Source organism: Panonychus citri, unplaced genomic scaffold (genome assembly GCF_014898815.1).
Source record: "Panonychus citri isolate SS breed McGregor unplaced genomic scaffold, ASM1489881v1 Contig00011, whole genome shotgun sequence".
Classification (NCBI taxonomy): Eukaryota; Metazoa; Arthropoda; class Arachnida; order Trombidiformes; family Tetranychidae; genus Panonychus; species Panonychus citri.
In genome coordinates this window covers 561,672-589,416 of record NW_026515416.1, presented here as the reverse complement: position 1 = coordinate 589,416, position 27,745 = coordinate 561,672, and the positions used below count along the sequence as shown (strand labels likewise).

General features: G+C 29.8%; 5 protein-coding genes and 2 long non-coding RNA genes across 20 annotated transcripts; 3 read left to right on the top strand and 4 right to left on the bottom strand.

Annotated features, from left to right (window-relative positions):
- Positions 1-1,744: 1,744 nt before the first annotated feature.
- On the top strand, positions 1,745-2,992 carry LOC128392437 (keratin, type I cytoskeletal 10-like). Its single transcript, XM_053352470.1, has 3 exons — positions 1,745-2,330; positions 2,394-2,444; positions 2,519-2,992. Exons 1-3 carry the CDS (start codon positions 2,149-2,151, stop codon positions 2,772-2,774), a joined length of 489 nt encoding a protein of 162 aa, XP_053208445.1. The 5' UTR covers positions 1,745-2,148; the 3' UTR covers positions 2,775-2,992.
- Positions 2,993-3,053: 61 nt separating this feature from the next.
- On the bottom strand, positions 3,054-4,659 carry LOC128392402 (uncharacterized). The gene is made up of 3 exons (XM_053352429.1): positions 3,983-4,659; positions 3,777-3,900; positions 3,054-3,673 (listed from the first exon to the last, which is right to left on the bottom strand). The coding sequence occupies exons 1-3, from the start codon at positions 4,528-4,530 to the stop codon at positions 3,239-3,241; spliced, it is 1,107 nt and encodes a 368-aa protein (XP_053208404.1). The 5' UTR covers positions 4,531-4,659; the 3' UTR covers positions 3,054-3,238.
- A 269-nt stretch (positions 4,660-4,928) lies between these two features.
- Positions 4,929-6,654, bottom strand: LOC128392410 (glyoxylate/hydroxypyruvate reductase A-like). The gene has a single exon (XM_053352440.1). The coding sequence runs from the start codon at positions 6,168-6,170 to the stop codon at positions 5,121-5,123; it is 1,050 nt and encodes a 349-aa protein (XP_053208415.1). The 5' UTR covers positions 6,171-6,654; the 3' UTR covers positions 4,929-5,120.
- Positions 6,655-6,795: 141 nt separating this feature from the next.
- Positions 6,796-8,907, bottom strand: LOC128392421 (angio-associated migratory cell protein-like). The gene is made up of 2 exons (XM_053352449.1): positions 8,595-8,907; positions 6,796-8,324 (listed from the first exon to the last, which is right to left on the bottom strand). Coding segments are annotated over exons 1-2 (1,023 nt in total). The 5' UTR covers positions 8,597-8,907; the 3' UTR covers positions 6,796-7,303.
- A 209-nt stretch (positions 8,908-9,116) lies between these two features.
- On the top strand, positions 9,117-12,537 carry LOC128392428 (serine/threonine-protein phosphatase alpha-2 isoform). The gene is made up of 6 exons (XM_053352459.1): positions 9,117-9,537; positions 10,014-10,145; positions 10,484-10,714; positions 10,878-11,206; positions 11,318-11,452; positions 11,610-12,537. Exons 1-6 carry the CDS (start codon positions 9,477-9,479, stop codon positions 11,676-11,678), a joined length of 957 nt encoding a protein of 318 aa, XP_053208434.1. The 5' UTR covers positions 9,117-9,476; the 3' UTR covers positions 11,679-12,537.
- Positions 12,538-14,573: 2,036 nt separating this feature from the next.
- On the bottom strand, positions 14,574-17,324 carry LOC128392449 (uncharacterized). Of its 5 annotated transcripts, none has more exons than XR_008326002.1 (6): positions 17,168-17,323; positions 17,029-17,060; positions 16,731-16,938; positions 16,088-16,495; positions 15,925-16,018; positions 14,574-15,747 (listed from the first exon to the last, which is right to left on the bottom strand). It is a non-coding gene; the product is annotated as an uncharacterized LOC128392449 (long non-coding RNA). The 5 variants fall into 5 exon arrangements; XR_008326004.1 differs by having other exon boundaries at positions 14,574-15,183; positions 15,444-15,747; positions 15,925-16,495; positions 17,168-17,322; XR_008326001.1 differs by having other exon boundaries at positions 14,574-15,183; positions 15,357-15,747; positions 15,925-16,495; positions 17,168-17,321.
- Positions 17,325-17,470: 146 nt separating this feature from the next.
- Positions 17,471-26,476, top strand: LOC128392469 (uncharacterized). 10 transcript variants are annotated; one of them, XR_008326008.1, is made up of 9 exons: positions 17,471-17,648; positions 17,741-18,048; positions 18,153-18,277; positions 18,867-19,004; positions 19,107-19,216; positions 19,328-20,034; positions 20,137-20,164; positions 20,336-21,230; positions 25,949-26,476. It is a non-coding gene; the product is annotated as an uncharacterized LOC128392469 (long non-coding RNA). The 10 variants fall into 10 exon arrangements; XR_008326019.1 differs by lacking the exon at positions 25,949-26,476 and having other exon boundaries at positions 17,741-17,803; positions 17,938-18,048; positions 20,336-21,567; XR_008326009.1 differs by lacking the exon at positions 25,949-26,476 and having other exon boundaries at positions 19,328-19,752; positions 19,872-20,034; positions 20,336-21,566.
- The last annotated feature ends 1,269 nt before the right edge of the window (positions 26,477-27,745 follow it).

Here is a 27,745-nt window from a genome sequence, read left to right as displayed (position 1 = left end):
AATGTATGTACATCAATGAGTAATTAGAATTACCCTTAAAATCAATTGATTCAATGCTAAATGCTATTTAACTACAATTGATTACATTGAGGACAGGCTTAAGTAGGTCGCGTTATCGAAAATTTTTTTTTGTCATTAACCGATAGGGCATAAAGTGTTTACTTTGTTGGTACTGTGTTTTTCAATGAAACGTCAACATTTCTAGTAATAAGGGCAAAAATCAATTGAAAACATCTAAAAAGAATAACGGCTGATAACACATAGAACCCAACGTGTTACTGCAACTTTAGACACATCAGCTTGTAGGGAATTTTATGCCGGTCAAGAGGCACTATTGTTGGTTCGTGCAACACAAACCGTTTAGGCTCTAGAATTCTTTGAAGTTTAATAGGGTCACGTAGTACCCCTCTTCAAAAATCGTCCGATTGCAACATGCTATATATCATCTGAAAGAGAATAAAAAGTTGATCATTACGACATAAAAATACATACTGAATATGACACTGATTCTCTGTTAACAACGTTTCTTTGGTTGTAAATAGCCCATTTGGGGTAACTTTTTATTCTTGGTACTAGAATAGAATCCAATATATTTTCTGAATTGTGACAGTAGAACAAGTGCAAAAATGAAATTTGTTTTGAAATCAGAGGATAAATAGAGGAGATTTACATGAAAATGTCTTTGTTCATAATTAACGCCATCTATTGGTAACAATTAGCCAAATGTCAATTTTCTTGATTTAATTTATTCATTAAAAGTTGACAAATCAATCAATAATTGGTCTAAATTTCAATAAGTCATTGATCTGTCACACGGGGTGAATGGCTGTGTCATTTTGTGTACTTTCACTACTACTAAAACTTTAATTGTTCAACTTTGTGTTCAGGTAAAAATCAAGATAATCAAATCAAATCAATATGGTTAACCGATTAATTAAAAAGGACGATAAATAAACAATTAAATGTTGAGTAATTAAACAGATAATTAACCTTGAACTTGAAAAGGAAAGTCAAACAATCAATGAGTAACCAATGAAACTACAATTAATTGATAACAATTAAGCTTTTACTCTAAGGTTAACCAATGGAGAGAGAAACAAAAATGATAAACTAATCTGATTGGGAACAATTAAATCACAATGAGAAGAGCAAATGATCACAATTAAAGAACAACAATTAACCAGAAATCGTAAGAAATTGAAAAAAGGGAAACAAAAGATAATCAAATATTAGATTAGGTCAATATTAGGAAGAGAAATGGTGAGAATTATCATCTTTTCATCTTCCATCATCTTCACTTTTCATCACTTTTCTTCCTTCATCATCATCATCTTCCAATAGATAAGTGACCAACTTACTCTTTCTCATAAATATCAATACTAATCATCATCATATTGTCAATTCAATATCAGTTAATTGAATGAATTGTTATAACGAAGAGAGGGAAAAAAATCCACTCGAGTGGTCATGTAAAAGAAGCGGAAGTGACCATTAGAAAAAAAGTTCTTTTTACTCGAAAGGCTCTCTCTCTCTCTCTCTCTCATCTACCTGGACTTGATCCTTTCTTTCATCCTCATCCTCATCATCTTCATCTCCTGTTGTCAAGTTTCATCATCACAAATTGAAGGAAGTGATAACTTTTTAAACTATTGTGATAGTGACCAAACAAATTACAATCCGATCTCAATTTATGGCGGAGGTAAATCAATTTGATTAGAAATTAGTTATTTTTAAAACAATATTTCGGGAGGAACCAATTAATTGATGATAAGTGAGTGAGTCGGTGAGAGAGTGAGAGAGAGAGAGATCAATTTTCGTGGTCTCCATTTTGTTCAGATATAAAAGTTTGATGTTCATTCATTAAAATCAGTTAAATTTCATCGGTGTTTCAATTAACTTTGATTGTTGTGATTAATTTTTACTTTGCATCCATTGACAATTTAACAGAAAGATCAACAACTGATTGTTGATTAATAATTTAATCAAAATCTAAATGTGTTAATTTATTTTTCAACATCTTCTTCTAGTTAATTGTTTCTCGATTGTTAAAAGTAAACATTTAAGTGTAAATTTGTTAACTTTGTGTGTTAATTATCAGATAGATTTGGTAAATCAAATAACTGATACGTTAATTTGAAACAATTAACGATGAAGTGTAATCATCATTTAAGATCAAATTATCGATTAACGGAACGTCCGTTAATTGCCCTTTTAATTGTTACTCTTTGTTGGATGTTATTTTCAGAGACAATTAGACCGACAGAAGGAGGTAAATTGCTGGCAATTAAGAAATTGAAAAAAATTCTACCGCTATTAGCATTGATGCCAAAGTAAGTGATTAACGAGAAAATTAATTCTCACAACAATTAAAACTAATCAACTTTTACTTCTAGGAAAAAGACAATCTTGTTACCACTTCCAATACCATTACCATTACCATTACCGTGAGTATTTTAAATTGTTTGACTAACAATTAGACATTAATTTTGAGAGTTTAACTTAATTGCTAATCAAACAGAGTGTTAAAGTTTACCAAACAAAAGGAGTTACCAGATTTGAAAAGTTTGCTAGCTAAATTCATGAAAGCCTCCGGCGGCGGTGGCGGCGGCTGGGGTGGAGGTGGAGGCGGTGGTGGGGGAGGTTGGGGTGGCGGTGGCGGTGGCATGATGATGATGCCGATGCACGAGATGCAAGGGCACGAGATGGAGATGCAAAGTGGGGATTACTCATCGGGCGGCGGTTCCATGGGCGGTGGAGGTGGTGGTTGGGCTTAAAGACAATTGTTCACATGTTCAACTGTTAATTGTTCATCTAATTGTTCATCTAATTAACTAATTTTTCATCAAATGTTAAGTATTCATGTTAATCATGTTTCTTTTGATTGACTTGATCATCTTTTGTTGGCTGAGCCAATTTCAAGTCTGTATTTTTATCTCAACAATTTGTATTGGTTGTTTACCATTAAAATGATAACTATTTAATTACCAAATAATTGTACAAATATTAAACTGATTGCTGTTAATTGGAGGGTCATTGATATAATTTGGTTTACGTTTTTATAAAAGAAAATCGTTTAATTATCATTTGAGACCAATATGTTGCTGTTGATTAAATTGAGCAATAATTATGAAAAAGTGTAAATATTGATTAGTTTGTAGTAGAAGACAAAAAAAATAATGAAATTTCTGATCAACAGAGATTAATATTGAAGGTGAGAAAACAGTTTGATTGTCAACAATCAGAGAGTAATGTTGATTGGGCGAGGGAAAATGCTATCGTGTCCAATAGCATAGAAATCAGACTTGTGTTGAACTAAATCACGAACGGATAAATCACAAGATAATCCAGTTTTGATGAGAGTAAACTCGTTTTCAATTTCATCAATTTTAACCACATTGTTGGTATTGTTGAAGCCGATCAATTTATCGCCAATCAATTTCATTCTAGTAATTGGATTTTCCGTGTCAATTTTCATTGATTGAACTTCACCATGGGTATTACGAGTATCAATGACATGAAGAAAACCATCAATAGTTGCAATAGAAACCATGTTAGAATCTCGTTTTGACCATTTCAAACAATTGGCTGGTTGGTTTAAGGTTGTATGTACACTTCCTGATTTACTGGCCCGAGTATCCCAAAGTGAAACATAATTACAGTCGTCTGTAAAACCCTGGGAAAGATATAGAAAAAAGTAGAGAAGAAAACAAAGATGAGAGAGATTTATAGATAGAAGTCAATAGGTCAAAAGAGAAAAAAGAAAAAGAAATTCTCACTTTGCTGCAAGTAATGAAAATATGTTTATCCTTTGGAGAGAAATCAATGCCTGTGGGTGTAAAGCTACTGGCCGAATGAAATCTATCGGCCAACGAAAAGTTTTTAAGCTCAAGTGTAGTCACACTGAAAGAGTCAAAAAGAGAACAATCAAAATTAGTCTTATTTAAGGTCATTTGAAGAGAGAAAATTTAAGAAAATCTATTACCTATGGTCTTGATTAGAAATGACCATTGAAGATTCATCACAATTAATAGCTGAATCTGTCGGTGGACCAAACTCTGAGAATGGAGTTTTTTTAATGGGATTCAGGTTGAAATCTGATATTACAGCCAAACCCATGTCATAAACACCAATCAATTTGACCCCAATGTCAGCGGCAATTAAATGACCATTGAAAAAAGTTCCACAATAACAATCAACTGATTTTGATAGTTTACCCGCAACTGCATCTTCTATACAATCAAAAGAATTGCAAAAACCATCATCTCGGTAGCTAAAGATTGTGTTTGATGCCGTGTAAATTGTTTCCGTCTTATCGGAGCACAAAATTTGTACTCCACTAAATTCATGGGCAAGTGGACCATCAGAAAATTTAGCCAGTTTCTCATTATTATCGAAAACTTTAAAAGAATTGGCACTGAAAAAACTATGAAAAGGTTTTCGGTTGCTTTGATCATCAGGAGTAGCAGAATTTGAAGCTTCTGCTGGTCTGGAACGAGAATGGTAACGAGATTGATCAATAATTGATGACATTTTATAAAAATTGTAAATCACAAAGCCAAGAGATCAATGGACAAATCAAATAATCAAACAATTAAAGAATAACAATCAATTGAAATGAACAAAGAAAAATAAATTTCTTTAATAGAAACAGATGAAAACAAAAATAAGCGAAGAGCAAAAAAAGAACGAATTTAGAATTCAAAAGTGCTGCCATCTCGTAGAGAAAAAGAGCTAAAAGAAAACCAGAAAAAAACTTTTCGAGTTGATCGACAATTAGATTGTTTCGAGTCGACAATCAATAAACTCTCGAAACTTTAATCTAAATAAATTAAGCAATTAATACAATTGGTACAATTTGTGATTAGACCTTTTGATAAGCTCCAAGTGCCCAATCACCGGGAAGATAAATTGTATTGACTAATTTCAACTAATTGGTTTATGGTTCGGACGTTTTTTTATTGGAACAATTAATTTGATAAAATCGAAGATAAAATTTTTACTGAAGGTTAATCATTCTAATCAAATGAATAATGAAAGAGACCCGAAAATGTTAATTGGTTGAATTGATCATCAGCAGAATCAAAACAGAACTTGTAATCATAAAAGAGGCTTGGAATTGATTAGTAACCAGTTTCCCAATTGATTTGTAATTCCAAAGGTTCGCCTTTTGTAAAATGTTCAAAATTTCTGCTAAAAACTTGAGCGAGATCTTTGGGCTTAGTGAGAGCCGAAATGTGAGGTGTGATGACCACTCGAGGATGAGTCCAGAGTGGATTATCAGGTGGAAGAGGTTCCGTTTCAAAAACATCAAGAACCGCGGTTGAAATCCAACCATTATCAAGAGCATTGATTACATCAATTGAACCGATCAAAGAACCACGGCCAACATTGATTAAGGTCGGTTTTCGAGCGGAACAAGTTTTCAGAGCCTCACCATTAAGTAAACCAATTGTCTCCGGTGTATCGGGTAAAATGGCAACAATATAATCAGTATCAGTTAAAGCTTCATTTAGATTGGTGGTGAATCGTTCAATTATCCGACCGACCTCATTTTTGCCGGACTCACTTCGGGCGAAAGCGGTGACATGACAACCCATGGCGGTGAAACATCGAGCCATATCTTTACCAATCGCACCAAATCCTAAGATTGAAACTTTCAATTCATCAAGCGAACGATAAATCAGTCCATCTTGTTGTTTTAACAAAACTGACCAATCGCGAGACGATTGATTGTCACGAAATTTGATAAAGTTTCTTTCGATACCGATAATATAACCAAGACAATAGTCGGACATCAATTTGCCAAAACTGGGACCAGAAAATCGGGTCGCAGGTACAACCGGAAAGTGGCCTGGTTTCAAAAATTTGGGTAACCTTTTGAAAACCGTATCGACACCAGCGTAAGTCCCTTGGATCCATTTAAGTTTCGGACAACTAGTGACCAATTGAGGCCAATACATATTATCAGCGATAATTAACTCAGCATCTTTTAATTTGTCTAAATCGCTCGATTCCAACCAATGTTCACGTAAAAATATTCCCTTTTTAGATCCACTAATTGGACACAATTTAAAGGTCACATTTCCAGCCGATGGTGGATACAATTTTTCCAGTTCGAGCTTCACTTTATCAGCATTTAATTGTGATAAAATATAAACAATTTGCGACATTTTCAACTGTAGAAACGTGAATAAGACAAACACAGGAAAGTTAATAGTCACTGGAAAATCACAATTAAAGTGAAAACAATTTGTTTCTCTTGATTGTAATTGGATGTGAGAGTTGCTACAATCATAAATAAAGAAGACCTTGAGTTTTAATTGTAATCTTGATTATCTTTGGATACATATAGGGAGATGGGAAAGTTTATTCAAGGAGATTTTTTCTTAGTAAATTGGTTAACAATTTAAGTTAATCAATTTGTTTGAGACAATTTAAACTTAGAAATTGTATCAATTCAATTCAATTGGGATTAGATTTATTTGCTTGGTAAATTGTTTCCATTTCATTTTGGTTGATTGTTTTTGTTTCAGTTTCGTTTTCATTTGACTAATTGTTCATCTCGTAAATTGTATTACGTTTTTGATTGTTCAAGGTTATTAAGTTTTCCACATGTAGATTTAAACATGATTCTTGTTCAATGATTGGTGATTAATTTATTACTTCGATAATCTCATTTTATCGTTTACGTTGATTGGATTATTTCATTTCTAATCAATCAATTATGTACATGCTTGTTGAGAGTTAATTGTAATTATGGTTGATCAGTTTAAGAAAAGAGTATAAGTTGATAAATCGAAGCCGAAATTTTGTCCTTTAATAGGTTTACAGTTTAAACTCTTGGATCCAAATGTCCAAGATTTGGTTTATGTATAAATTAAACACAAAAGGAAGACCGAGTTATAGAAAGAGAGGTAAATGATTAAATGACCAAATCGAATTAACAAATTAACTGTTGCCAAACAGTAAGATGGTGGAAAAATGATGATGATGATGATGATTTGTTTGTGAAGAGAGAGAAAGAGAGTAAATCACAATTTAAATTAGAAAGAGATACAAGATACAGAGAGAGAGAGAGAGATTGAATTGATTTCAAGAGGAAATTTGTTAAAATTTTGGTGTAAAAAGTAAGAACAAAAAGAAAACCAAAGATTTAATTTTCGCTAGCTAATCAAGTAGAATATTTTTTTTAGATCAATTTACTCTCTATAATAGCGAGTAGAACTATTTTTCCCTTTGAGGCCTGTGGTGTGTGTGTGTTTGTGTACAGTGGGATTTCTCGTTGTAATTAACTTAATTTTGATTAGACATAATCAAAGACTCGGCAGGTTCCGTCCTCGGAAGAGGTTAGTATACAATCTTTATCGGCAGCAAATGAGAAATCTAATATTTGATCCTCGTGTCCAGATTTGGTTGAAACAAGTGAACCATCTCGACCATCAACTATCCTTAAAAGACCATCTAAACCGGCACAACAAATTAAATAAGGGACATTGGGACACCAGCCGATCTTTGAGATACCTTGATCACATTGGAAGGAGTACTTTTTAACCTGGGAGTTAATATCCCAGAATTCAAGGAGTCCATTTAGTGAACCAGTCGCTAAAACTGGATGAATTTCACTAAAATCTAGACTTTCAACTGAATTTGAAGTATCAATTGTTTTCTCATCATCATTTATTCCACATGAAAGATTGCCCACCACTTTACCAGTTTGGGTGCTGATTAATTTTGCTGTTGAATCAAGTGATCCAGAGGCTATTAAAGAGTCATCTTTTTTTACCTCTAACGAGATAACTGAATCTTTATGAGCAGAAGGAGGTTTAATTGTATAAATAGGCTTTGATATCACTGTATCCCATATTCGTATGGTACCATTTTCATAACCAGTCACTGCTTTTTGACCATCTCTGAAAAAAGTTCCAGCCGGATTATCTGCACCAGGGCCTCTCAAGTCTTTAGTTGTATAATCTAATGAGAGGATATAAGTACAATCAGTTTGAGTACCAACCATCAAAGTTTCAGGTAAAGTGGGATGCCATTGGAGCCAATTAATATCTGCACCAATATCATAATCATAGACTCGTTCACCATTTGATAGACTACACACTTGAACATAACCCTCCATGTCAATTGCAGCAATAAGTGTATCATCACAATTAAATCCAACATCAATTACAGAATCTTCAAAATCCAATTGACCAACCACCTGAAAACTATTTGTACTCCAAATGTAAGCCTTATCATCTTCTCCTCCGGTGACTGCCAGATCACCTTTAGAATTGAGAGAGCAACAAAAGACTGGACCTGAGTGACCAGCAAACCTGTTCAACAAAAAAAAAACAACAACAGAATAAGAAAACGCACAAATTAATCTCTACGATAATCAAAGAAAACAAAAGAAACAACAAACAAAAAAGAAAAAGAAACACAAAAGAAAAGGTTAACAACACAGAAGCAAAAGAGAAGAGAAGAAAAAAAAATTCTAATTGGAAAAAATTAACAACATTAACACTATCAAGAAATGAAGACACAATTAAAAAACACTTGCGAACAAGAGTCGATACAATTAATTAAAAATCAAATCTACTTACATTATCTATCTAATTATAAAAATTTAACCAATAGCAAAGAAAAGAGGTTAAAGGTTAATTATAATTAGCGAGGTGAACAATTAATAAATTGTAAAGAAAAGCAAATCACCAATTACACTTGTCTCGCAATAAGAAAACAACAAAACAAAAAGTTGCATCTTCTTTATAGTCTCAATGCTGCCACCTCAGAGTTAATGGAAGAACTTAGAATGAGAATAAATTAATTGTTCGCTGAGAAACTAAACTAATGAAGATAATTAAAGAAACAACAATTAAAAAAAAAATAGAAAACAACAAATTGAAACAACAATTAAAGTGAAACAATTAAGACAAGGATGTTGATAAGATTAAAAAGCTTAAAAGTTTAAAGTGATTTCGGAAAAGGAGAAGGTTGAAAAAAGCGCTTCTTTTAAGTAGAAGGTTAACTCAATTCTGATTGGTCGAAAAAGTTCGAAACTAGTGCCTCCTGTCGGTTAGTCTAATTGAAGGCGTCGTTGGATTTTTTTTTTATAATTTTCTGTTTTTCTCTCTCTCTCTTGATGTTGATTGAATTTTCATCATCATCACCATAATCATCTGTGTGTCTCTGGTTAATTATATTTTTTATCTAATTCACTAATTAATCTAAAATAATCTAATCCTTTAAATCATCTTAATCTATAGAATATTAAACAAAAATTCTAAGGTAAATTACCTTGGACCGTTTTTGTGTGTGTGCTCTCTTTCTCTCTCCTCTTTCTATCTTATTGTCTCTTTTTCTTTTCTCTTTCTTTATTCTCTGTCTATTTTCTTTCTCTCTCTTTTTTTTCTTCTTTCTAACTACTTGATATATCACCTATCCTCTCCTTTTCCTCCTTTAATTTTTATTTTCACTTTCTAATTATGGTTGATCCAGCCAATGAACAACTCAATATTGACTCTATCATTGCCCGACTATTAGAAGGTAAGTTGATTTTTCTGCCATCTCTTTCTATCATCTTTCTCTCTGTCTGTCTCTCTATATTTGTGTGTCTTTTATTACTCTAAAAAATATCCTCTCATTTAGTTGAGAGAAATTTCAATCGGTTCTTTCATCTCTTGCACATTTCTTCATGGTGTATGTGTATATACTTGATTCAAGATTATGTTTTAAGGTTTTTTGCCTTAAGCCAAAGCATTTCAACAGCACCAGTTCAAACTATAAACTTGAAATCACGGATAATATATCCTAGCTCACTAATCCGCCCTTTTTACTACAAACGCCATTTTTTTCATCTGTTTACTTTCCACCTTCAATTTCTCGGTCAAGTTTGTTTGCAAATTTTAACTATTTCAATTTTCAATGACTCTTTTTTTATCTTTCTGGGTTATCTGATAATCATCATTCTCATCTGAATTTCGTATCTTTTATCTCTTGTATTTTTTTTTGATGAATTATAGTTCGTGGATCCAAACCTGGTAAAAATGTTCAATTATCGGAAGCCGAAATTAAAGGATTATGTATTAAATCAAGGGAAATATTTTTGAGTCAACCAATCCTACTGGAATTAGAAGCACCTCTCAAGATATGTGGTAAGATTTCCACTTGTATCTTAATTTAAATGTAAATGAAGGAGAGAGAGAGAGAGAGGATTGATTTTTATACCAACTAAAAATAATCCTTGAAAAATTATTTCTCATGTTGTTTATAGTAACCCAATTAGATTTTTTTTTCACTTGTCTCATTTACTCACCTTTAGCCTTCTTTTTTCTTTAGTCTAAGTTGTATTACTAGCGGATGATAATGAGTCATTTCACCTTTATTATTTTCTATTTTCACTCTTTGATTGATTTTTTTTGTAGTGATTCTAATATATATAACAGATTTATTAATATTTTCTTTTTTTCTATTTTTTCCTTTTCTCCTTTAGGTGATATTCATGGTCAATACTATGATCTTCTACGTCTATTTGAATACGGTGGTTTTCCACCTGAAAGTAATTATTTGTTCCTAGGAGATTACGTAGACAGAGGGAAGCAATCTTTAGAGACAATCTGTCTTCTTTTGGCATACAAAATTAAATATCCTGAAAATTTCTTCTTATTGAGAGGAAACCATGAGTGTGCCAGCATCAATCGGATATATGGTTTTTATGATGAATGTAAGTAAAATGTTGATTTTGTTTCTTCTAGCTTTTTTCTACTTCATTGTTTCTATGTAAACAATTGATTTTGTTATTTTTTTTTCTACTAAAAGAGTAAATTCATCAATTTTTATTCCTATTTTTTACTTTTTTATTATTTTTTTTCCTGTCAATCTTTTAGGCAAAAGGCGATACAACATAAAATTATGGAAAACTTTCACAGATTGTTTCAATTGTTTGCCAGTGGCAGCCATTGTGGATGAGAAAATATTCTGTTGTCATGGAGGCTTGAGTCCAGATCTTCATTCTATGGAACAAATTCGCCGTATAATGAGACCCACCGATGTTCCAGATCAAGGACTATTATGCGATCTCCTCTGGTCTGATCCAGATAAAGATGTTATGGGTTGGGGAGAAAATGACAGAGGAGTTTCTTACACTTTCGGTGCTGATGTTGTCGCCAAATTCCTTCAGAAACATGACTTAGATTTGATATGTAGAGCCCACCAGGTTAGATTATCTTCACTTTTCTTTTACAACCTTCTAAAAACATTATTATTGATTGATTTTCTTATTTTTTTATTTCTCTTTTCTCCCTCAACACAACTCTTCAAATTCAAGGTTGTTGAAGATGGTTACGAATTTTTCGCTAAACGTCAATTGGTAACATTATTCTCAGCTCCAAACTATTGTGGAGAATTCGACAATGCTGGGGCCATGATGAGTGTCGATGAGACTCTTATGTGCTCTTTCCAGGTTCGTTAAACATTCGATTCTGTTTACATGTAACCCTTTTCCTTTTACTCTTTTATATTCCTTTACATTTTAATCTCTCTATCTTTCTCCCTCTTGTTATCCCTTATATTGTTTATTTTTCCACTAACATTTTTATCTATTTTTCTTTGTGATACAGATTCTAAAACCAGCAGATAAGAAGAAATTCACTTATACTGCAATGAACAAATCACGGTCTTCAAGGTGATCTAAAGATTTAACACCATTATTATAATTTAACCAAAATCACAAGAAAAGTGCAAAGACATGTTCCTTTGCTTTACCTTCTCAAGAATCTTTTCCTTGGTGGTCTTTACTTTAATCTGGATAAACTTTTTTTCTCGATTTAACTTTCACTTGATAAAAACACCAAATAAACATTCAAATATTCTATCAATATTTGGAAAGTAAAAAAAATAACAATAATTTTTATCATCATTAATACAAATACATCCATTATCACCATAAACACACACTCACCACCGTTATCAGTTTAATCATCAACACACATACAGAACATCATAGAATCACATCTTTGTCATCATCATCATCGCATCTTCATTGGAATCAAAGTGTATTGACTGGAACATTCTGAGTGTTAAGCAATAAAATCACCATTAAAGTGATTATCTGTATTTCAATTAACAACAATCAACATAGAAAAGAGAGAGAGAGAGAAAATTTCTCTTGACTTCACAATCACCTTTAAGGAGTTAAAATACCAGAGAAAAAAAAGAGAGAATTAAAGAAGCCAGAAGATGATAAAGAAACCAAAAAGAAAGATGAAGAAGACACAACAATCATCATCAACAATAATCAATTTCAATGTTAAATTATAATCGGAAAATGAATCACAATCAGCTTTTTTAAGAGAGAACATCATTATCATCATTTTGATCTTGATAATCTCTTGATTATCAGAAACATCATTATAAACAGAGGAGGTTAGCAAAGATTTAAAAAGTAAAAGTGTGAAAAAAAACTTCTACTCACAACAAAATCAAATGATTTTCACTTAATCAACAATATATTATCAATAATAATAATGGTTTTTTTTTCACAATCAATGATGTTGATGATTTTTGTGACCTTTTTTCAATCAAACATCTCTGAGAATCTGAACAAATAACTCAAGATTAACAATCAACCAGAGTGTGTGTGTGTGTGTGTGTGTGTGTGTGAGAGAGAGAGAGAGAGAGAGAGAGGATTACCTTGAAGGGGTTAGAAAAAGTAATCAATTTAAACATAATGATTATAATTGTAACAATCAATTCTATTGGTAATGAATGTTGATGAAAAAAAAGCAAAATCTATTAATTGAATTCACAAGAATCATTTATTTCTAGATGAGATAATCAATCACCCAAAGGGTTAAATTGTGATGATCCAACATTAACCTGGGAATTAAAAATGATCATTAGTTATCATGAAAGAGAGAAAAAGTTTAATTCAATTAGAAATTAGATTTTTGATTAACAATCAGTGTATCAACACAATTAGTGAACGAAATGATTAAAAAACACCAAATCAACAGGCAAATTGTTCTGGGTGGCCTGTTGTTGATTACAATCAAAATTTCAAAGGTATTACAATGATCAATAGTTAATTGTTGCAAGTTTTAACTATTAAAAATAAATTGTTTTCACGCAATTTACCAATAATAATAATAATCGTGTGGAAAAAAAGTTAATCATATTTTTTATTTTGCTCGAGCCTGTTAAATGTTGATCAACATGACGACATTAAATTGTCACTATTACAATTGCGATGATTATGATTATAATCATGGAGATGAGAGTTAATTGTTTATATCATATTCTTAATCATCTTTCGTTTGGGTGATTCTGTGGGAAACAATTGATGATCGTAACAATTTTAATCACTATTATCATTGAGAATTATAATTAAACATTAAATACCAAGTGTGTTCCTTAATTGTTGTCAACGGAAGTTAATTTAAAGCCATAAATTTAATGATCATTAAGGAAATTAACAGCCATCTTTTTTAATCATATTAACCATAATTTCCCAATCAACTTAACCGGATTCGTTAATTTCTGATAACAATTAACCATTTACGTTTAAGTTGATTAACTATTTAATCGGATAATTTACAAATAAGTTATATAATAATGAGATTAATCAATCAATTAACCATTGATAGGAATTCTATGATTAATTAATCAACAATTGGAAAAAAAATTGATTACAATTAAGTTTTGTTCTTGATTAACTCTCAGGGAAATCAATTTCTTAATCCATGATTAATTTAGTTAAAAGTTAAATGATCGTAATCAATTTCAAGAGTAAAAAATGATTCCATTATAAATCACAACAATTAAGAAAATAAAAGTTAATCATGAGACGAAACAAGAAAAATGAAATATTTAACTAATTAAATGTTCAACACTTGAAAAGAAAAAGATACTCAATCAATTAAGTTAATTGTGATTAGAGAAAATCAAAGACAATTAACTTTATCCTCTGTCTTTTTCTTCATCTTTTAATTGTTAACAATTAAGTTGAAAACTTTCAAAGTTTCTAATTTTGATAAAACAAAAACTTAAAATACTGAAAATCATTTGATTGTTGATCATCATTAGCTGCTAATCCACAACCACAATCAAATTAAAGTTAAATTTAATATAATTAATCATCTATTAGATTCTAGATTTTAAACCTAAACTGAACAATTAAAGGTTAAGTTAAATTGATTAGAATCAACAAATAACCGTCAAAGTAAAAGATAATTAAAAACATTGGTTATTCTGAGAATCTAAATTGCTGCAAAAGTAATCAAATTTTGAGCTGATTATTTTTCATGAGATGATAATGATAATATTTATCATCATCATTATCATCCCCTAGTTTCATGTTAATAGTGTTGTCAAATCACCAAGAGGTCATCAGATTGACCCCTTTTATTAATAGACAAAGTTTTCAATGAGAAATCATTAAATGATCAAGATAAATCATGGAAACAAGTCAACGAGTTAATAGCAATTTATAATTACTATTAGATCATATGAATTATCATGAGAAATATATGATAAATATTATAATGATGATGAAACAAAAAAAAGAAGAAAAAAAATAATAAAAATCCATATTAATAGTTGGTAAATGTTAATAATAATAATCATCATCAAGATCATCATCACACTACTTATAATAATGATAAAATAATGTTCACTCTGAAAAAAGGTATACACATATTAAAAGGCCTGAGGCGATGTAGACAGATTAAAAGAAGCTGAAATAAACTAATAATCATGAAAGAGTATGATGATGATGATGATGATGATGATGATGATGATGATGATGATAGGCTTTCCATTGAAATATCAACAGACACAGAAAAGGTGATGATGATCAGATCTACTGAAGGAGGAAAGGTAAGGGAAGACAAGGAAGACAAGGTAAAAAAAGTGATGAGGAAGAGAAAGAGACAAGTGAAACATGATAACTGTGAATGGAGAGAAAGGTGATGATGATGATCTTCATGATGATGATGATGATGATGATGAAAAAGAGAGTAGACAAGATGATGTCCGTTACAAGATTTCTTTCTTTCTTTCTTTTTTTCTCGTCTCCTCGATTTACTTGATGATGGAAAAAGTTTTATGATGTTGACAATTGTAGTTGTTTCATGATGATAATAAGTATATATGGATGATGATTTGATGATTATGGTGACAGGGACGAAAAGCGCACTTATCAAATGTAACAATCAGAATCAACCAAAGGGTCATAATAATAAAAGAGAAAGAAAAAAATTGTAACAGTTATGATCACAGGTAAAGAACGAGATTACAATTTGGAGTTAATTTTTTTTCTTCTTCTTCTTCAATCATCAACAAAGGCCAATTTTCATCATCATCCTCACCTATTTCTTTATCTTCATCACCATCATCACATCAAAAAGGTTGAAGATAATGAAGGAAGAAAAAAAGAGATATTCAAGGTTTGTTACATTCTATTCAATTCTTCCGAATCAGTTAATCAGCTTATGAATTTTTATCCATCCTTTTTTTGCTCCTCATCATCATCGTCTTATTTATCGGTTATTTAACTCTCATCATCATCATTTCATCACTTTTCTTTTCCTCTTTGTAATTTAAATTATCATCATCTTCGTTCATAGATTCCGAGAGCTTGAATAGTTGGTTAAATTTCATCTTTTCCAATTGATTGTTGACAGGTAACGATTCTCATCATCTGGATTTACCTTTGATTATTGTTGGTTTACCTTTAAGTCATTTCTCATTCATGGTAACCTGTTAAGATTTGATGATATTTATTAGTTTAATTATTATGATTATTATGGTGTAGAAATAAAAATTATGATGATGATGATAATGATGATCAAAATATACACACTATGATAATATTTCTCATCATTTTATCACAATTTTTTTTCTTCTTCACCTTGACTCGATTAATAAAAGACTCACCTTGAAAATCAAGTTGATCTGTTGTGTTGATTGGTTCAATGAATTTCATCCGATGTTTATATGCTGTAGATTATCATGTTCCTGGTGTTGTTAACTGTAACAGAAGATAATTGAATTAAATTTCATCATAAATTTAAACCATTTTGATTCCATGTTGATTTACAATTGTCGAAGTTTTTACTTTCCGAATCAATTTTCTTTTTCTCTTACTCAACAAATCATTGGACACACTTTCTCAGATTTGTTGTTGGTGATTGTTGATTAAGATTTAATTTTCATCAGTCACTTTCAATTTTGTCTCTTTCTCTCTCTCATTGATTCTTTCACTTTAACACACTCAAATTGTCACCAAGATATTTCATTGTAACTTCTTCCGTTATATTTTGTTGATTAAAAATGTTTCCCAATCATTTCATTTTCCTCTCACTACAATCCAACTTTTGCTTGTCTATCAATTAGAATCAAAGGTTAACTGGTGATGGTAGATTAAGACAGAATTGAATGTGATTAAATTATCTGTGATCGTCAAGCATCAAAAATCCGATGATGATGATGATGACGAAGTGAAAACCTGGAGAATTGAAGAGAAGAAAAAAAGAGAGAAGGGTAAGTATCATAGAGAACAGAATTTGATTAGGAGACACTTTTAATCGTATTATTTGTATTAAAAGATCGTCCAACCGTAATTGTAGAGAATTGATGTTGATTCTGTTCAATTAAACATCAAACAAAATGATTAAGAAATTGAGAGAGAGAGAGATAGAGTTTAACTAAAAGGTAAATTCTAAGGGTTAACAAACTTTCACCTTCTTTTTTCAAGCTAATCCACAAACAAAATATACTTTTTATGCATAAACAGTATTAAATTTCTTGTAAGTAACTGGATGATCCGAGGTTATTTTTTTTTCATCGATTCTCTCTTCCTTTTCCTTAATTGTGATTCAATCTTTTTTTAGCCTTGTGTCAATTGCGGTTCCTTAAGGTTAATTATCCTTGTTAACTTTTTGTAGCTACCTAAAGAAAAGCAAAACAGTAAAACAAAAAACACACAACAAAAATGTAATAAATACATAACAATTAAGGGAAAATAATATGTATACATACGTAATTAGATGGGTAATAATAGACAAAATAACCTAAAGGGTAGTAAGAAAGAAAAACCAAAACAAAAGGAAACATTAATAACCTTGAGTTAATCACATTTTTAAGGCCTAACAATAAACATTATCGTTAACACCTTCACCTTCAATCTTATCCTTTGGGGTTTTATTTAATTCTGGAAACGTGAACACGATTAACAAATAATTTAAATGATCCTCATAATGTTGAAGAAATAAATTGTGGGTATGATTTATCAAAATAAATTAATGTTCCAATGACAATTAGTGAACAACACGATTAATAAATAACAAAGTGTTAACAAAGAAATTAATTAAAAGGGAAATTAGTGATTCGATTGAACAGCCAATCAGATTCGTCCAATTCTCCAGCTGATCAGCCGATTGGCGCTCAAATTTGGCTTTTGTTTTATTCTCATTCTTTTGTTTTGTTGTTTAATTTTTCTTAATTTAATTGTTTTTTTCTCGTTAATTTGTTAATTTCTCTAATTTCTAATTAGTCTTCTTCTTCTTCTCCTGGTGTAACTGTTAAAGTTTAGACTTTAATCTGGTTGGTCAGTTTTTCTTTTATTAGAGACAATCAATTGATTATTTTTCCACCTTTGGGTAAGTTATTGTTTCCTAATGTAATTGTATTTGTTTGCTTTGATTGTTTGATTTATTTTCTTATTAATTTTCTTCTTTTTCTTTTTCTACAGTTAATCAATATTCAATTAGATTGTCCACTATTTTAGATTCATCTTGTGAAGTGCAATCTTCTGGTCGGTTATTTTTTTTTCCTTCTTCTTTTTGGACAATCAACTCTTTTCATTTGGAGATCAGTGTTGGGATGAGACAATTATGATTCAAAGATGATAAATCAATACTTTTATCATCTTTATCTTTATGTTTACAGTTAGATATTATTATCATGTGAAAGAGGAATAGTAATGATATTCAGATGATATGACAGACGAAGAAGAAGAAGAAGAAAACATGAAGAAGATTCTTATGAGAGGACACACAGGTAAGAGAGATAAAGTTATCAACAGAATTTTAAATTAACGGTTTGAAATTTTATTCTTTTCTGATTGGTTTCAACTCTAATTTTATATTTTCTTCTCTCACCAGATGATGATTATGATAAAGATGTCGGATGAGATGTAAACTCTCATGTTATTCACTATCAATTAGACCCCTTAAATTGAGATGATCAACGGTTTTGATTATATATCAACATCTCATTTGCACATCAGGTAAAAGGAAACTGAATCAATCCACCAAAAGGAAAGTCAGGAAAACATGAACAAGACTCCAAGGTTTATTTTAAGATTGTTAATTCATGTGAATTAGATTTTTGTTTCTCTTGATTGTTGTTGATTTACACACCTAGACAGAGAAAGAAAGAGAGAGAGAGAAAGTTAAATTACCATGATTACCATTGACTTAGTACATTATCAAGGAAGAGGAAGAAAAAGAGACAATTATCATCATCATGTTACCATAAATACATCATGATGATGACATGTAGTATTTAGTATTGACGACTAGCAATTTATTTCGTAGTTTAATTCACTTGTATTGTGAATATTTTTTCCTTTAATTTCAACACTTAAATTGTCATCATTTATTATTTACAAACTGTTTAGACATAAATGATTGTCTCTCTTTATTGTTACAATTAACGGTTATTACAGTTTTCCTAGCCTACTTTTTACATTGTCATGTCAATTTGATTGTCTTTATGATTGTTCAATATATTAGACAATGAAAGAAAACAATTTATCTTGATTGTTACACTAATCAAAAAATGTAATATATTTTTCATTTCAATCTCGTTTACAGATTTCCAGTGATTTTTTGTTTTCCTGGTTTAACCTTTGATTTTACTCCTTGACCTGGTCTCTATTTTTTTCTGGAAACAATGATAAATCATTCAAGGTGATCAGGATCATGATGATTGAGGAAATTGTCACCTTGAAGGTGTGAATTAAGAAATAGAGAAAGAAAAAAACTACAAATTCTATCAAGTAAATCAACACTAATCATCACCAATTTTTTCCTTTTCCCATTTATTGGTAACAGTTCTAAAAACAGTTATATGCTTCTTCATATTCTTCTCACAATTAAGACACCATTTTAAGCATTTCCAAAACTAATTAGATAATTTGTTTAATTACCAAATCAAACAAAAGGTTAGTTACTTTTCCTTTTCCCGCTCATTTCTTTTTCCTTTTTTTCATCCTTTTTTCCTCCCTCGATTTTCCCGTTAACTAATCACTTTCCTTCCGGCTGTTTGAATTAAGAAAACACAAAGACAAATATCAATCAACTAATTGTTTCTTTTGATTGTTACACTAAACACCTAATCATAATCTTATGAGGACTTAAACCACACTCAAGAAACCAAGCCAAAAAACGTCCTCATGTTCAAATAACTTGATTATTGTTCAAGCCAAACAATTGACTATTTTGAGTTAATTAATTTCTCTAATCAACAAATACATGTATCAGCAATATTGCGATGGCAAAAAGGAAGCAGTTAACCAACAAATTAGAATCAATCTGATGGACAATTACATTAATCAACTGGATAGGAAGTCAATGGGATTACCTGTGTATTCAAGTCTTCATCTCCCTCTTTTAGGCCTCTCACTGTCTTAAGAGATTTGATTAATACTGTTGTTGTTGTTACTTAATTACTGTGAATTCACGTAACATCTTTTAATAAGTATAATATTTATCAACAACCAACACCTTTCATTATAGTTACATTCATTTGAAACAATTTTCCCATCACAATCAAATTACTAAACATGATTATTATTATTTTATATTCTTATTATTTAGTGTATATAATATTTTCATGTAAAGTTTTCAAAATCTGATTCACTTGGCTCTGTTCTTGATGATGATGATCATCATCAACATCTAAATTTACATGATGATGACAATGATGACATTTCTTGTGGTAGGAATCATGAAAGATTGATAATTTAACCAGGAAGATCAGGTCAGTCTTAATGTTGACGGTTTTTCTTATTCTCGTCTTCGTCTTAATCTTAAGATTAACATGTAACTTTTTTTTACTCTACTTTCTATTCATCACTTTTAGCTATTTCCACATGATTAACTATTATTAGGTAAATACTATGAAACTTGATATGATTTAACATCTTCATTTATAATAACACACAATCTAAACAATCACATGTAAAACTGATCTAAATTTAACCCTTTTCTTGACACTAACATGATCTCTAATTGAGTCTCAACAACAATTTGTATCACGTTTACTAAATTTACTATTGTAGATTCAAAGTTCATGTATATTCATGAACAGGAAGACATTGAGATTACATGTAAATTCAAGGGAAACAAGAGATGACCTTTTTTTCATCCTCATCTTCATGTCTTTACAGATCATCATCCTATGTCTTTTTTTTTCTTGGAAAAGACAATCATCATTTCATTGCCATCATCATCATCATCATCATCATCATCATCATCATCCTTGTCAACATAAATACACATTGGGATTGATTTAGCTGATGATTCACATTGATTGATATTAAATCACTGTGAAACTTTTACGATTCTCTCTCTCTCTCTCAACACATGAAGGTTGGAAAAACAAACAAGAAAAACCATGAGAATAACTTTAATTATAAAAACTAATTATCGATTGCGTGACTATGATAAACTCGAAGGCAAAATGATTTACAAAGCAAAAGGAAGAGGAAAAATGTTGTTGACAGTTTTTATATCATCAACAAGCGACATTTATAAGATGAAAGGATAATAACGATGATAATGATTAAAAATAATCATCCAACGAATATGGTGACAATTAGATAATAGGAAACAATTAAGATTAACATGATCAACAGATTAATCAACGATTTCCTCTCAGATTACCTTAATTTAAAAGGTGAAGATATCATTGTGTTAATTTTATTTTCTAATCATCATCTATTATAACGGTTATCATTTCTTTTCGACAATTATTTCATCAACATGAGGGAGAAAGAGAGAGAGAGAGAGAGAAATAAAAATATATTATCATCATCACGCAACAATCAAAATAAATGAATATATGTTCAGATAAATCTATTTATCTTAACAATTTAAGTAAAGCAAAAGTGCATTTATCTTGATTGTTGTAAAATTATATTAAAGTTTTGTTACATTTGACACGACAAGTTTAAGGTAAGAAAAACTTTTTTTTTTCTGCTTAATTGTTAATCCATTCAACTAGTGACCAAATATGTTGACCACAATTAAATCACCATTTTGATTGTCATTATTATTATTTATCTCCCTTTGTGTATATCTTTTACCGCTATCATGATGATAATGATTATCATGATGATCATTATCACCATCATCATCATCCGGTTTCATGAAAATCTCACTTACCTGATACAGAGTAATAATTTTATTGGCCTAGATGCAATTTAATTATGTTTGTCTATCAGCAATTAGTTAAACAATTCAATTCTTTACAATTAACCTTTCAATTTACCTTTCGCTTCACAAATCTACTCTATTTTCAATTAACTTTGAAAGGGTTACAACAATTGAATGAGTTTAAATTATCACGATTATTATTCAAATAATTGATCATCTCTAAATGATGAATAATTTGTATCTCTCTCTATATATAAATTAATAATATCACAATTAACATGATGATCGTATGATTTTTGTTATTTTGTTATATTATCATGAATGATTAGTGATTAGGGACAAGCTAATTTGATTTAATGATTAACTGTTACAATTACAATTGACAGAATTTTCAACGTGAAATAATAAAGTTGATTGGATTGATCATTTAATCAATTGAACAACTTTTCTGATTGATTGATTAAACTTCAATGTTAGTTATTAGTTTATTACACTTTGTAATGTTAAATTATTAATACAATTAGTAAATTATTTTACCTTTACCTCCCTTAGATTGTCAATCAATTTAAATTATTGATCAGCCTTTTGAATAATTGCCCAACAACATTATAAGTTAATATAGTCAATGTTAATCAATCAATCAACACAATCTAATTATCTGTAAATGTTGTTGATCATCTTGTTTACCAATGTCAATCAAATTGTTAATCACTCCAATTGAAGTTAACAAAATGATGATATTTATACACATACACAAATATAATACAAACAGTGTTACCAAAATGAGCAACAATTAACAATTATGATCACAGGAAATTAAGTAAATTAAAATTTAAATTGTCACAAAGAGATTCAATTGAAACTGTCAACAGAATCTAAATGATAATCAAATGATACGAAATTAGTGAGAGAGAAAAAAAATTTCATCGATTCTCATGATTAATAACAGAAAATTGTGATGATGATCAAGTTAATCAGTTTGATTTAAATCAAAGTCAATAATCCATAATGGAAACAACAATCAGTCAGTCAGCTGTTAATTCATTGACAATATCTAAATGATGCCACCCTCATCATCCACTATCACCTTAATTATCATGATAATGATGACAGTCTAGGCAATTAACTATTAGACTTGAATTAACAATCAAATTGACAATAATTAACCAAGCGAAACTCACTTTGAATGGTTACAATTAACTGATTCTTGTTTACCTTTTTTACTCTCACTTGATCATCTCAATTTCATCTTGCTCTCTTTTTTTATCATCATCATCATCATCTTACAGTTTTTTAATCATCATAATCATGAGTTAATTCATCTTGAAATCAACTTAATAAATGCTAATCACCTTAAATTATCTTAATCATGATAACTGTTGAGATTAAAATTCATCTTCTTTTGAAGGAAATTTTTTTTTGATACAATTTAAAGTTAAATCTTTTTCCTTTCAACTTTTTTTCTTCTTCATTTAATTTTAATTCATGTCCAATGATTTAAAGTTAATTTGATTTGGTTAATTTATGTAATTTGTCAAAATGTTAATCGAAACGCAATTTCAATCCTAGTTAATTGTCCATGGAAAACATGATATTTCAATCAGAATTATGATTCAGTTGATTAGATAAACAATGAGAGAAAAAAGTTTACAATTTAAATTGAAGAAAATCAAATTACAAGGAGAACCTGATTAATTACCAATTAATTGATTTTCCATGTTTGTCAATTTTAATCAAATCCCATTGAATCACATGTTAATTGTCACAATTAATATAAACACTAATTTTACCTTTTAAATGGTAACTAAAGGTTGACAAATTTTATATCAAAATTAAGGTGAACAGTTTAATTGGCTTTGATTAGTAAATGATAATTGTGATTAGTTTGATTTCATCTATCGATTAGTAAATGATATTAATTGGTTCACATATGAATTGTGATCAAGTGATAATCTAATTTGTTAACCATTTAACCATAATGATTAACAAATTGCTTCACAATTTGTCAACAAAATTTAAACTTGATTTGGACAATTTAAAATGATGGAAACACTTAATTACTTTAATTATCAGCATGAAATTTTTTCACAGATTAAGATGGGAAATAATCGTAATCGTATTTGATTATTTAGTAAAAGCGTAAAAAAGTTAATTTAGATTATCATAGTTGATTAAATAGCGTGAAGAGCATTTTGATTGTAATAATTAGATTAGTACAAGAGGATGGAGAGAGACAAACACAAATCACTTTAATAGTAATTAAATTAAAGAGTAAACATAATCAAATCAATTACTTTTTTCCTCGTTTAATCAACAATATTAAAAGAAGGAAGAAAAATGATCAACATGAACTTGAAATGGATTCTTTTTGCAAATTCATCTACAGAATCACCTGAACAAGGAACAAAATGATTTGCAATTGATTAAATTAATGGAAATTAATCAATCAAAATTGATTCCAATTGATAAACAAAAACTTAACCCTTTTTTTGGGTTCTAATTCATGAAAACAATCAAAGGAATCTCTTGATGATCAGACAAAACGACCAATTGAAAAGACATGAAAGAAATTGACTATTCCTAATTACAATTAGAATTACGAAATTAAGTCACAGAAACTAAACAATCAATTGGAAAGACGAAACAATTAACATTTTAATTTTGTTTTCTTTTCGTTGGATTTCAACGGTTATCCCGTTAGATGGCGACAAATAGAAAACTTCATATGTAAGTTGAAAAGTTTTTTCTCTTCATTGACTATTAATTATTATTCTTAATTGTCGCTAATCTGTTATTCTATCATCTTCTACCTGAACATCTTGTAATCTATGTGTGTACGATGATAATCTTTGAATGCACTTTGAGCCTTTTCCAGAAACAAATTCCAAATTCTTATCAATCATTGGTAACCTCTAAATCTTGACGGTGATAACCTAATCTTTGGTTACAAATCAACAAATAACAGCTACATTATTAGGTGCAATTGATCATCATCATCATCCTCATCACCCTCATCCTCATCCTCATCATCTGAACAACCTGATTAGACTAAATGATATTTTACCTTCGTCTTACCTACATCTCTCTCTCTCTTGATAATCATCTTCATCTCGCCAGCCCATTAAACTTTGGGTATGTTTTTTTGTGCCTTGTGATTAGACCTGAAATTATTTAATCATTGACTTGATTGACTTAATCAATCAAACCAATGATTGGGTGAATCACACTTATATCATATCTATGAATACCCTTGCATGAGGCAATGAAACAACAGTTAAAATGTTCAACGAAACCTTCAACAACAACAACATTAACCAATCATAACCTGTTGATAGCAACAAAAAAAAAGTTACAGTTAAATGAAAAACTTTGTGGTAATAATTAGGTTGAACTCACCTGAACATCAATCGGAAGTTTTTTTTTTACTTCTTCCATTGATAAATAAGATTAGATTGTTTCTTATTTCATCAACTTAATATCAACATTATTATTAGCATTTATGCTTAAAATAGTCGACTATAATTACTGGTAATAATCAATTGATTGTCGATTGATTGTTTTGCTTAAATAACTTCTTCCTTCTTAATCAATACAAACAAATGGCTCAATGAGAATCTAATTATTACCATAACTATTATATTCATTTGACAATCATCATCATATCTAATTGATGATTAGAAGATGAGATAATCTAATACAATTAATAGTATTTGATTAATCATTTGACCTCAACTCAGGCCTGGATTTTGATTGAAACACATCAACATTGAATTGTGATTAACCCTAATTGAAAAATTGAGTCTTGAATAATCAAATAATAGTTGCGATGATAATTGTAAATGATTCAAAGTAACTTGACTCTTAATTGTTTACTTTATAAGTAGTTGATGATTGAAAAATCAATGACAATTAAATGTTTCCTTAATTCAATTGGATTGACAAGAAAATCGATCAATGTTTTAATCAATGAATTAATTTTATATCATGTCATCAACAGATTAAGAGCCAATGAAACTAAATTAACATCAACTTTAAATGAACAACATCAATTGAAAGGTAATTTAGAAACAATTTAAATGACAATTAACTCATAAATTCAAGTGCAAGGATAAAAGGTACACATAATATATAACACTAATACCCTCACATTAACTAATTAATGAAGAGACAAGAATAACAATCAAATTAAGAAGCTACAATTAACCGGTAAAAAAAGTGAATTACAAGTTACCGCTAATAACAATTAATAATCAACCTTAATCATGAGGCTAATGATTAAAACTCTACTGTTACACTTGGGAAAATATTTGAGACAGAAAAAAATTATAACGGTAACTCATAATATCGTAAAGGTAAAGGTATGAATTAATGTCTACTGATGATGATAACTTGTGGGAGAAAGACAATGAAGATAATGATGATTATGAGATGAAAAAAAGAGCCAAAAACAATAAGGAAGCAAATGTAACTATGAGAAACTAAATTTGTTAATTCTAAGATCGCCCTTGACCTTACAGGACAAACGGTAAAGTGACCTTTGGGTTATGAATGTTTATATCACATGAAGGATGAAGATGATGGAAACTCATAAATCTCATAAATCTCAAGGATGAACTGGTGGTGAAAATAAGGCCAAATTATTGTTACTTAATCGACGAGAAAATGACCTGAAAAACTGGATCGCTTTGGTTCATCGGGTTTTATTAATAATAATCACAGTTTTATCATCATAATCATCTTGATTGTCCTCCTATTTATCATCATCTTGCTCTAATGACCATTTGATATCTCACTTATCATCACAACAATTGATAACTTTTTTTGCTCACCTCATTTTTCATATGATTGGGATTTCATGTTATCTTCATCATCAATTGATTACAAATCATCATCATCATCATCATCATAAACAGTTATCATCATTAATTTTAATCTCATCAGCTAAAAAATTGATTCAATCTTAAGCTTGATTGAACTTTCGTTTATCCTTTAATTGTAACTGTAAAAATCTGTAACAATTACACTAATCAACTGAAACAAAACCTACTAGATTAGTCTAGAATTAAATTTTCATCAGTCTCAACAATGAAAATATTATTACTATCAAATGATTAAGTTAAACTCAATCAACTATTCATTAATTGTGATTAAACTGAGTGGTTAACGATAGTAATTAACTTGAGACATAATTAATGGTTAAATGTTATCCAAATTGAGGCTCAAGCAATTTAACATTTTACCCACACAAACAAACAATTTAACAAAAGGTAAAATCAATTGTTAACATGATAAATAAATAATGAATTAATAAATCACCAACAATTAAGACAGAGAAAAGAGATAAATTGTAATTCTCCAAAACAAAAAAAAAGATCCACTAATTGTTAATCAAAGTCTCTTAACACTGAAATTGAAGTAAATAAAATGGAAAGCAATCAAATCAAGTGATCAGTAATCAACAATTAACTCTGATTCTCAATTCCAGCATATGGAGTGGTAATGATTAGTGAATAGGTAAACTTTCAGGTAAAGGTAATAAAAGAGGGACTCTAACCCAATCTTAATTGCTTTGTCAATCTAGTTAATCATCATCATCATCATCCTAATTCCCTATGTATATTATATACACACAGGTGAGAGAGTGAAAGGTAAATAAAATTTAAGGCGTAATTTGGCAAAATATCTCGATTGGAACCGGATTAGTTGATTGTCCCTCTGGCTAATTAGGTGTATGTACGTAGATAGAAGCTGAATCGAGATGATAATGATGATGATGATGATAAAATCTAAGATGCGTGAAAATTAAACAAAAAGAAGATTAAATAATACAATAAACTTTTGTTTCTCTTTCCTTGTTAATTGTTGCCTCAATTGAGTTAACAATCAGCTGAAAATAAAGGTAATCAGTTTGATGATTAGAATCCATAGTCAGTGAATATCCAGTGATTAAGATAAAACTAATTCAAAGGCCTTAATTGTTCATTTCAGTGTCTTAATTGTCTTGATTGTCTTGTACTCCTCCCCTATTGATTGTTAATTGTGTTTGTTGTTATTAAGATTTTTTTCTTCATTTAATTCATTCAGTTAATTCTGATTGATTTAAAAAAGTTTCACAGATAAAGATGATCATTCAATCAATTAACAACAATTAACTTATTAACACAATTATCTGATTGTTTGATTATGGTTAATTATTATAAATCATTAAGTTCAATGTTATTAATAATAATAAATTAAACTGATGATAACAAGTTAATTGAGTTAAATATTATATTAAACTAACGTTTCAATGATTAAATGAAATTGTAATTTAA